This window comes from Agelaius phoeniceus, chromosome 5 (assembly GCF_051311805.1).
Source record: "Agelaius phoeniceus isolate bAgePho1 chromosome 5, bAgePho1.hap1, whole genome shotgun sequence".
Lineage (NCBI taxonomy): Eukaryota > Metazoa > Chordata > Aves > Passeriformes > Icteridae > Agelaius > Agelaius phoeniceus.
This window is the reverse complement of record NC_135269.1, coordinates 20,992,002-21,003,176: the sequence shown is the minus strand read 5'-3', so window position 1 is coordinate 21,003,176 and position 11,175 is coordinate 20,992,002. Positions and strand designations below refer to the sequence as shown.

The 11,175-nt window shown below is 44.4% G+C and overlaps 1 protein-coding gene across 1 annotated transcript; it reads left to right on the top strand.

The window, feature by feature from the left end:
• Nucleotides 1-281: 281 nt before the first annotated feature.
• On the top strand, nucleotides 282-10,510 carry RTCB (RNA 2',3'-cyclic phosphate and 5'-OH ligase). The gene is made up of 12 exons (XM_054631386.2): nucleotides 282-439; nucleotides 537-615; nucleotides 1,302-1,369; nucleotides 2,497-2,596; nucleotides 3,679-3,835; nucleotides 4,423-4,579; nucleotides 5,680-5,839; nucleotides 6,152-6,327; nucleotides 6,817-7,005; nucleotides 7,487-7,597; nucleotides 8,326-8,445; nucleotides 9,472-10,510. Exons 1-12 carry the CDS (start codon nucleotides 347-349, stop codon nucleotides 9,577-9,579), a joined length of 1,518 nt encoding a protein of 505 aa, XP_054487361.1. The 5' UTR covers nucleotides 282-346; the 3' UTR covers nucleotides 9,580-10,510.
• The last annotated feature ends 665 nt before the right edge of the window (nucleotides 10,511-11,175 follow it).

Genomic DNA, 11,175 nt, shown 5'->3' with positions numbered 1-11,175 from the left:
CGTACGTGGTGTGAGGGAGGAGGCAGCCAGGTACAACCCAGACCCCTGCGCTCCCTCTCACACCCCGGCCCCGGGTACCCGATGCCTGCCGCGGGTTGCCCAAGTATCGTGGGAGACGGGCCCGGCATGGGCTTCGCTGGGGGCGAGCCAAGCCTCGGCACAGGCGAGGGACGGACGGACGGACGGACGGACGGACGGACGGCGGCGGCGGCGGCAGCAGGAGGCAGGGCTGAGGGAGGAGGTTTGAGCCTCGGCGGCTCCTGTCCGCTGCTGCCGCGGGCCCGCGTCAGTTCCTGCCGCCGGCCGGCGCTGCCATCGGGATCCGCCGACCGGGAGCGCCGCCGCCATGAGCCGCAGCTACAACGATGAGCTGCAGTACCTGGACAAGATCGACAAGAACTGCTGGCGGATCAAGAAGGGCTTTGTGCCGAACATGCGTGTGCGTGGGACGGGGCCTGGGTGCCCGGGGTGGGGGTCGGGAAGGGGCGCGGAGTCGGGCTCGGGGCGGCCCGGGCGGCTGACGGCTCTCCCCGCAGGTGGAGGGCGTTTTCTACGTGAACGACCCGCTGGAGAAGCTGATGTTCGAGGAGCTGCGCAATGCCTGCCGCGGCGGAGGTGGGTCCGGCGGGGAGCGGACCCCCTGACCCCGGGGGTGACACAGAATTAGTCGGTTTGGAAAAGACCTCTAAGATCATCGAGTCCAGCAAACATTCCAAACATTCCTCCTAATGTCCAAGCTCAACCTCTCCCGGCACAACTTAACGCTGTCCTCTTGTCCTGTGTCCCCGCACGTCCCTCTGCGAGCGCAGAGTGCAGCGGGGCAGGCCCGGCGGTGGGTGCGGAGAGGCGGCGAACGGGAGCGCGCTCTCCCGCCGTGCGCGCCGCTCGGGCCGGGAGCAGTGCGGGCGGTCAGCGGCAGCTGTAGCGGGCTGTGCCAGCACTGCCACTGCTCGGAGTGTTCCCTGAATGCCGCTCTCAGAGTTCACTGGGGGATACTGCGTGGGGCTGGAGTGCAGGGCTGGATCCCAGCCGCCAGCTGGGCTGGGGGCAGCACGCTGCTGTTGTTAGCACAGACCTCACACTATGGGTACAAACAGCAGAAGTTGGTCTTCAGTGAAATAAACACTGCATTTAATGAAACTGCAGATTGTGCACAATGCCAGGCTCTTTATACCAGATTAGAAGTCTTGCTGAGGCTGACTTCTCTTTTGCCAGTGTTTTAAACAGCCTCTTTAGAGAGTGTTTCATTGTGATTATCATGGTAAATTATCAGATTACTTTTTTTAAAAAATCTTTTTCAGGTGCGGGTGGCTTCCTGCCTGCTATGAAACAGATTGGGAATGTGGCTGCATTGCCTGGCATTGTTCACGTGAGTACCTGCTTTGAAAAATCTGCTCTTTTTCTGTTCCCATTTGCCTGAGATTATTGCATTCCAAATGGAAACTCTCTCATGAGAAGAGGTATGGATCAAAGTTCTTCTCGAGGCAGTTTGTATGTTAGGCACCTGAGTCTGAGGAAGGCGTGCTTGCAAGGCAGGCTGCAAAACTGAGTTATCAGAGAGAGAAGCAGCCACTTACTTCATTGCTTGGCTTTTGACATAGAGGTTTTCATGCTATTTCAGTTTCTTGAGCCACCTTTTCCCGCTGTTCATACTAAGTGCTTGTTGGTTTTGAATTGCTTCTGCTCTGGAATACATGGAGAAGTGTGGAGAGAGCAGGAGGTGGTACTATTGTTACTGGCCTCATGTGAGTAGTGACCCTTCACATACACTCAACACTGACTTCCCTCATCCTGTGACTTTTTGGAAGCAAAGCATCACATATAATGATGCAGAAGGAAAATGCTTACCCGTGACTCTTTTCCAGAAGTGCAAAGTACAATGTGGAAATTATCCTTTTCACATTCAATATTGCATTTATTAATAAGTAACAACAGATTTTTTAAAATTGTCTCTTTTGGCAGAAGTTTTGAATTTATGGATGCAGTAAAAGGCAGACCATCATGCTATTAAATGCCTTAGGGGTCAGGCCAAAATGGAGTAAGGTAGAATAGTAACAACCTTCTAAAATGGGAATTTTGGCTGGTAGTTTGTAGAAGAGATGCTACAATCATCTACGTATTCAGGTCTTAACTTTTTCTCTCCAAACCAAGGATTTCTTGGTGATGTCAAAGAGGCAGAAGAAGCAAAAAAGTACTGTTCACTTCAGTGTGTGGTAGCACTTTAATAGATACTGAAAAGTTCCAATTTCTGGTAACTTTCTGGGTGTCACAGGGTGTTTGCTTCAGAGGTCTGCTCTCTGCTTTTTTTGACTGTCTGTAAGTGCAGGAGATTAGACCCTTACCTGAGTTGATGTGTTCACTCCACCTACATCTGAACATCCATTCTCTTTTTGGTATATTTGTTCGCAAATATGACAACCACTGCCACAAGGCATAGTATAACCAAGGCTACTCTGCAAGCATTGAGTTTCATAAAGCTTTAAAATTGCCTTTCAGAGATCAATAGGCCTTCCAGATGTCCATTCTGGCTATGGATTTGCTATTGGCAACATGGCCGCCTTTGATATGAGTGATCCTGAAGCAGTGGTTTCACCAGGTAAGGATGACTGGCTTAACCTGCTCTGAGAAATATCTGGGATGGTATAAAAATACTTTTCAAAATGGCATGACTTTACAGTACTTTACATTCAGAAACAAAGCAAAAAATATGAGAATTACAGGAAGTTAAGGGGTGCTTAATTCTTGCACTTAGAGTGTTTATTCTTTATGGAGCAGGTCATTACACTGAGAACAGCTAAACAGTACAGGGAGAATTGCCCTTGTGTTGCAGCTTGGACTTGTGATATCCCTCAGTTCTGAAGTCTTTGACCTTGTTTCACCAGATTGATAAAGAACTGACTAGTTTCTTTGAGTAGTTTGAAAACGTCTTTTGAGGATATTTCTCCACTTAAAACATGACTTTACAGTATGTCTGTCTTTTTAGTAAACACCCAGATCTTTGGTTACTGACAGTCTGAAGCTTGTGTGGTTGTCATGAAACATGATACTCGTGTTTTAGTTTTGCTTTAATCAGTTCAAGTGTTCCTGATTGACTGAGACCCAAAGTCTCTTAGTTTGGTATCTCCCCTCTAACATTAGTAATAGCAGAACCTTCATAATAAAGGTGGCATGATTATCTTTCACATTTGGCGTTGCTTTATAGAATTTATTATTATAAATAGTTAAGCAAAACATCAAGAACTGAAGTTTAGTATTCCTTATAAGTATTTATTACTTCTTATAACTATTTATTATTTATTCCAGTGAAGATTCAAAAAAGAACTTACTTTTGGGTATTGCTTTCAAGAGCAATTTACATCAGGGAGCCATTCTAAGATCTGTCACTTTTCTTCTGACCTGAGGCAGTGGAACAGGAACATTCTCTCTTCTCTCTATGGGCAGTGTGTTTTATAATTGTGTCCACTTCTCTTTGTCAGCTTGCTGGAGTAACTTTGTGAATGGAGAGCTCTGTAGGCAATCATACAGCTATGTCTTGAAGTCTGAGGCTTCATGTAAATCTGTTAAAATGAAACTTAGTACAGTTCTGCTTTTTTTCCCCCAGTACTGTGTCACAGGAAAAGGAGTGAGATTGCAGCCTTCAGAACGTGCTCCCTGACATGGCTTTTTCTCATCTTGCAGGTGGTGTCGGCTTTGACATCAACTGTGGTGTCCGCTTGCTGCGGACAAATTTGGATGAAAGTGACGTGCAACCTGTGAAAGAACAGCTCGCCCAGGCTATGTTTGACCACATTCCTGTTGGTGTTGGCTCCAAAGGTGTCATCCCCATGAATGCCAAGTAAGAGAATGACTTTGTGCACACATCACCTAGAGGGGATGTCTCTGTTGTTTGTTTTGACGCAAGATTTATCAGTGAGAGACTTAAGAAAGGAAAAGTAATTCTAGAATGCTTTCTGTTCTTTCTGCATGTGTGCATTACCAGGACTGACAAAATCATCAATGCACAGTCAACTCTTTCCTCCCCCATTTAAACCCCTTAAAGGTTCTTGCTGGGTTCTCATTTCTTCTTCCATGAACATGAAGGTCTTTATTGAAAGAGAGGATTAAAGATAGAAAATAGGATATTTCCCACCCAGCAAAGAGGAAAAAGTGATGATGTACCAGAAGTTAATATATTTGTAGAGCTTTCATGAAGTATTAAGAAGCTGGACTTATTGTTAGGAGAGTTGGGGGCTGACCATAATATAATAATTTAGGTTGGATGGGATCTTTTGAGGTCATCTCACCCGACTCCTTGCAGGAAGGATCTAAATCTTAAGTTAGGTCTGTCAAAAAAAGGCATCAAGTCACTTAAGGCCATATCCAGTGGAGTTTTGAGTATATCCAAGGATAATCATCTTATGTGTAGGTGTTTGGTAATTGCAGGGATTTGGAAGAGGCGCTGGAGATGGGTGTGGACTGGTCTCTCCGAGAGGGCTATGCCTGGGCAGAGGACAAGGAGCACTGTGAGGAATATGGAAGAATGCTACAGGCCGACCCCAACAAAGTCTCTTCAAGGGCAAAGAAAAGGGGCCTGCCTCAGGTAATGTTATCTTTCAGTGGGGCTGTGCATGCTCCCAGGGTTCAAAGATAAATGTTAGAGAGTAGTTCTCTAATTCTGTATCTTTTCTCGAAACTCTGTCTAGCGTTTCTGGGCAGGGGGAAAGGTGAGATGGTGAGGTCAGTTCTGAATAATTCTTGACAAAGCTGCAACAGAGGAGAATAATATTGGGCTTACCCAAGGTCTCTGGGGCCATCAGGTTTTCATCTGTTAACGTCTGGTACTGGAAGTTATATTGAGTGCCATTTCCACATCCAGATGCATTTTGTTTTTAAGAGATAGGCGAGTTAGTGTTCAACTTTAGTCTGTGTTTGCTTAGCAAGTTAATAGCAGGGCAAGAAAAGATACAATAATAAATGGAACTAGCTCATAACTGAATCACAATTTTAAGAGTTGGATTTAATTTCTGTATATAGTGTCCCACTGCTCTGTGTGGAACAATTTGAGATGGCTATACTAATGACATATTTGTAAAGCTTTCTTGTACATTCTTGGTCTAATTGATATTATTCTTTATTAATTGGGGTGGTGCAAAATTACAGCATTTCAACCTCAAAATAATGTTATGTCCCAAATTTTCACATTTGCCTTGCAAATAAGCAATCATCTGTTACAGAGTTGAAAAAGATTTGGCTTGGAAATGGAATATCTTGTTTTAATCTACTGAAAAGTTTTAAGTACCTAATTAACAAGATGTTGTAATTTCTTTGTGGAGTTATAACTGAGTATAAGCCTGTCTGCTTTGTCTGTACAAACTGAAGTCTCAATACGCTATACTCTTCCCATCCAGGCCAAAGTAAGGTGGAAAAAAGTGGCAGCACAGTCTGTATGTAGATCCTGCTCCTCGTGTTTAATCACAGTCTTGTTCCAACACCACAGGTAGTTACAAATCTGAGCAAAAAGGAAAGTGGTGATGCTACTGAGTTCTACTTCCTTGCAGTTTATATGGGAATATTTTTCTCCCAAAGAACCTTTTCTAAACCCAAAACTTTGCTGTAGCAATTTGCACTATTGCCTGTTGCTGTAGCTCTCCCCTGTGCTCCCAAAGGCTCCCTGTCTGATCAGTGTGTTGTGATTGGCAGCTGGGGACCCTGGGAGCTGGAAATCATTACGCCGAGATCCAGGTGGTGGATGAGATTTACAACGAATATGCTGCCAAGAAAATGGGCATTGACCACAAAGGGCAAGTGTGCGTGATGATCCACAGTGGAAGCAGAGGGCTGGGCCACCAGGTTGCCACAGGTATGATCTGACTGGTGTAGCTGCCTGGAGTGAGCCAAACTCCTCAGCGTGGTCTTGTCACTGACAGCAAACTCCAGCACCAAAGAGCATTTCCTACAGTGAATTGCTGAGAGTATCCTGAATTGCCTGGTCAGGTGTTATCTGTTTGCAAACAGTTGATAACGTTCTGCCACAGATTTGCTTTTGCATTTGAGAAATAGCCTTGGGCTTGACCGTTGACACATGAGTTCAGTTTTAGGATATAAATTACACACACCTTGTTAATCTCAAAGATTGCAGCAAAATAAGAAATCACCTGTGTTTATTTTCCAGATGCACTGGTGGCTATGGAAAAAGCTATGAAACGGGACAAAATCATAGTGAATGATCGCCAGCTGGCGTGTGCCAGGATTGCCTCTGCAGAGGGACAGGATTACCTGAAGGGAATGGCAGCTGCTGGCAACTATGCCTGGGTTAACCGCTCTTCCATGACTTTCCTAACACGACAGGTAGGAGCAGAGTTGTCTCTGATGCAGATATTTTTTCCTGCTTCATCCCTGACACAGAGAACAGAGAGTAGTTGCACTATTTAACTTTATTTCATTTGTGTGTTTCTTAAACTGTTTTTTTCCGGAGAGACTTGCACAAAGCTGTAGTCCTGACAATCTGTCTAAAACCTCTCAACATCACCGGATTGTACTTGGCAGAAGCTGCTTAAGCAGTATTTTTGAAAATGCCTTGAGCTGGAAAAAGAGGATATAAGAAAAGTGGGGGTTTTGTTGCTAAAATTGGGGTATTTCGTTGCTAAAGCCAGCTTTTCAGAGTTGCACAAATTTGCCTAGTTGATTTCTGACTGAATTACAACAGGAAGCTCCCAGTGGGCAGAGAAACAATCTGTGTAGTCCAATTCTGTCATTCTCAGCACTGTTTTATTCAGTTCCATTGTGGCTGAATTATGATGGTCTTGTATCTCACAGCCTGATTTGTTCTCTTTTTAGGCTTTTGCCAAAGTGTTCAACACAACCCCAGATGACCTTGACATGCACGTTATCTATGATGTGTCTCACAACATTGCCAAAGTGGAACAGCATGTAGTGGATGGAAAGGAGCGGACTCTGCTGGTGCACAGAAAGGGATCAACCAGGGCCTTCCCGCCTCACCATCCTCTTATTGCTGTTGATTATCAAGTAAGTTTAGCTTTGGGAGAAGGAAATAGAGAATTCTGGATTAATCAGACAATTTTAGGGTTCCTAACAGATACCTAAATGCTGTGAGTTAATTTTTTAAAGTAACAGCACTGGAACCCTGGTGGGATGGCAGTATTCAGCTTCTGTCTGTGTTAGATCTTTGGGACACTGAGCTTCTCTTTCTGCTCCACACCCAAAATGGTTGGAAGAACATGAAAGGAAAGAAGTCCTTTATGGACTTCAGGATTCAGTGGTTTGCCTTGTCTGTCTCTTGGACACAAGGCTTTTGGTCTACTGGTCTGCATCTTTCAGACCAGTTAGTTTTCTAGAATGCTTTGATTCCAGGCACATGAGACAACCAGGGATGCTCTCAAGGAATATTAATCTGTCTTCCTTTTCTGGAGACACAGTTAATCTCAGATTTTTCTTAAGAATGAGATTTTTCAGCTTTTTCTTACAAATGAATGCTTTGCATCCACAGCTGACTGGACAGCCTGTTTTGATCGGTGGCACAATGGGCACCTGCAGCTATGTCCTCACTGGCACAGAGCAAGGCATGACTGAGACCTTTGGAACTACTTGCCATGGAGCTGTAAGTCAAGAATTTATTTCAGGGAGGTCTTGGGATGAGACTCATCCAGAGAACAAAGTTGTTGAAGGGTCAGCCAATGTGTGATTCCTCTGTTGGTCATAAAAGCAGACATTAGCCTTGCCAGTAGTCCTTGCCCAGGAGAACTGCAAGGTAGAAGTCTTGGTCCCTTACTGAGTAGTTGTGACTACTTCTGCAGAAAACCTAGGGGATATACTGCTTTTTATAAGGCAGATTTTAGGATGAAGATTTGGAGAATAAGCTTATTTTACAAAATTCTGATACCTCTGAGCTAACTAGGAGGTTAACTGGGCTGAGGCTGTCTATATATAAAACTCCTCAGTATTTAGAAGGTGTTTTCTCCCCTGTTACTCATAGTGTGAGACAATGATTGAGGAAGAGAAGCAGCTTCCAGTAAATTCCAAGTCCTGAATACTGTTTGGTTTGGGTAAAATGACACTTGCAGACAAGTGTGTTATACAAATGAAACTTTCCTACTCATCATACCAGAGGTATGAGGTTTTTCCTACTCTTCATACCAGAGGTACCAGATTTTGCAGGAGCCTGTGACCTGAAGGCCAAATTAATTTCCTGTCTTTGGATTTACTGTGGTCTGTGCTCTCAGTCATTCTGTGTTTGCTTATAATGCAATAATGGGTTTTTCTGATAAGAAAGAGTTTTGTTTTTCCAAACTGCTACAAAAAGTAGAACTAACACAACTGTTGGCCTAGGGTCGTGCACTGTCTCGAGCCAAATCTCGACGTAACTTGGACTTCCAGGACGTACTGGACAAGCTGGCTGACATGGGTATTGCCATCCGTGTTGCTTCTCCCAAACTGGTCATGGAAGAAGTGAGTTTAGTACTTCATTATCTTAGAAGGAAAAGGGGGGTCTTGCTCCCTGGCTGAGTGACCCTCCCTGACCTGATCTTTTGCAGTGCTAAGCAATTGCCAGTACTCTAAATATGCAGCTTGTGTGATTTTTGATAGAGCTGTCAAATTTTTTGGAAAATGATGTGAAATGTTCTCTATCCTAAAAGCATGCTGAAAGGGGAGATGCCTGATTGACAGGTTTTGGGGGTATGTTTTTTCCTCTTCTGCCTGGTGATAGGGATAATTGCTGTTTTTGTGTGAGCATCAACAAAAGTAGCTATGTTTTATGGATTTTCTTCTTGAATGGTGTTCTCCCTGGCTTAAATTTACCTTACTCTGCAGCTTTCATGTAGATTAGTAGCATCTTGAAAGATCCTCTTTTAAGATGAACTTTGCTCAAGAAGAGAACTCTGAATGGTCAGAGAACTTTGAGTATTATGACTTCCAGTTCCTCTGCATTAATATGAGCGTGCCTTTTCTGTTCACAACCTCACTCATAAAAGTGTTAATCATTTGGCGCTATGATTTTCTGGGTGTTGGTGTTATATGAACATGTTGATCACATTGAAGTCTGTATTTAAGAGCAGCTTCCTTGTCAGAATAGGGGCCAGGGGGGGAAACTGTAGAGTTAAACCTTTACTGCTGTCACTAAGGAGCTGTGAAGATAAAACTTAAAGGCTGCCTGTAAAGAAGAAGTTGGAGTCACTTCCGACTAGATAATGAGGCTTGCCATTCTAACATGCTGGGGCACTCATTATCTGAAAAAGTGGATTAAAATAGCTAATATTTTATCTGAAATATGATGAGAGTGTATTTGGAAAGCTAAGTGTCTTACAGATTTCTTAGATACATAAGGTGGACAGATTCTCAATATGTTCATCTGCTTCTACACTCTTCATTGACATGGTTATTTTTGTGAAGAGTGGATTTCAAAAGCCTATGCCTGATTTCATGTGACTATCAGTTGTTCATAGTTTTGTCTTTTCTTTTTTTCCCCCCCTCCAGGCACCAGAGTCTTACAAGAACGTGACTGATGTGGTTAACACCTGCCACGAAGCTGGCATCAGCAAGAAAGCCATTAAACTGAGACCTATTGCTGTTATAAAAGGCTAGGAGCCAACAAGGCACCCATGTCTCCAGGCCTTACACAAAACTGACTAGAATTACCATCTTCCCACACCTCTTGGGCTCTGTAGGATGCTCAAATATCACATTCCTGTTCTGGAAACACAACAGCTGAGGGTGCAACTATTTTTATCACTCCTAGCCATAATTAATGCCCCTCCTCCTTGTTATATGGCGTTGTTTTACTGTGAGGACAGGGCAAAGAAATACCTAAGTCTTGGTTTTTATTTGCAGTCCTTCCTCCATTTCCCTGCTCAGGCAGGACTTCAGACTTGCCTGAGTTGTCACTAAGTGCTGTGCTGCAAGACCACCTCCATCAGTGAAGGTGGTGTATGAACCAGAGCTGCTGTCACCACACCTGAGTGCCTGGAGCTCTTTCTACATGTGGAAGTACTCTGATAGACAAGGTGTTGCATGTGTGGGCAGGGAGATGCATAGTCTGTACTGCTGCATGTTTTCTGGTAATTGGGAAAGAAATCTGGAGTTGGGACTAGTCTCCTGCTCAGGTTGAGAGGGGCTAGCTAAGCTGGAGACACAGTCTTACCCCAGCCTCTCCCATTTAACACAGCACCTGGTGAATTTGGTTCAGGACAAATAGGCATTCCACAGGCTTTTGGAAAATCTGAGTAGAACTGAGTATGTTGCCTTGAGAGGTTTTGTTTGCCTAGTAAAAGTTGTGATTTAACTTAGGGATGTGCTAATCCAACATTTTAAGAAGCTCTGAGCATGTGAAAGTTGGGTTGGGTAATGCTGCTCACTGTATCCCACAGCTCTGATTCAATGGAGCCCAATTTCAGGGTCAGGCCCAATGCAATGGGACTTAGAGTGTTTCTTTTACATTCATTAACCAAGGCTGGAGGGGAAGTTGACCATCCCCACTGGATCATTTTGAGGGATTACAATAAAATGGGAAGATGGACGTGGCAGTGTATCTGTGTCATGTTTTTTCTGTGTACCTGAAAGCAGCCAACAGATATTTTAGCCACATACGACCTTGAAACGCGCTGCCTTTTGTGACTTCAGATGATGGATCTTGCAGAGAATGTGCAGATGGCAGGATTTTTGCAGGATACAAGGAAGGGCAATGCAGTGCTGTTTTCCCAGCTCGGTTTCGACAGGAGTGTGTTGGCTGTTACCTGTCCTTGCCGGCCGTGCCGAGCCCACCTCCGGATGGCAGCTGCCTGCAAGGCTGGATGCCGGCACAAGGGGGCGGCTGGAGGGAAACAACACCCCAGAGCAAGAGTGGAGCCTGCCAGGGACTCGTGTAAGGGGAGCAGATAGTGATTGATGGACTGCAGTGCCTTTTGATGAAACATCCCTTTAAGTGCAGGATCTTAGAAGGCATAATGGTATTTCACTGTTGTAATCACTTTGTTCTTAAGGGGTTTTTTAGGTTCAAATACTGTGTTTGTGCAGGTTCAGAAGCAGCACGTGTACTTATAGACACTGCTGTGAGTTCTTGTGGGTTTGAACTTACAGCTTCTTGTTTCCCTCTCCTTTCTTCAGTGGAACACTTCCAGATTGACATTTCAGAGGTCTGAGACATACTTGCTGAGTTTAAAACAAAAATCATTTCACCTAGAA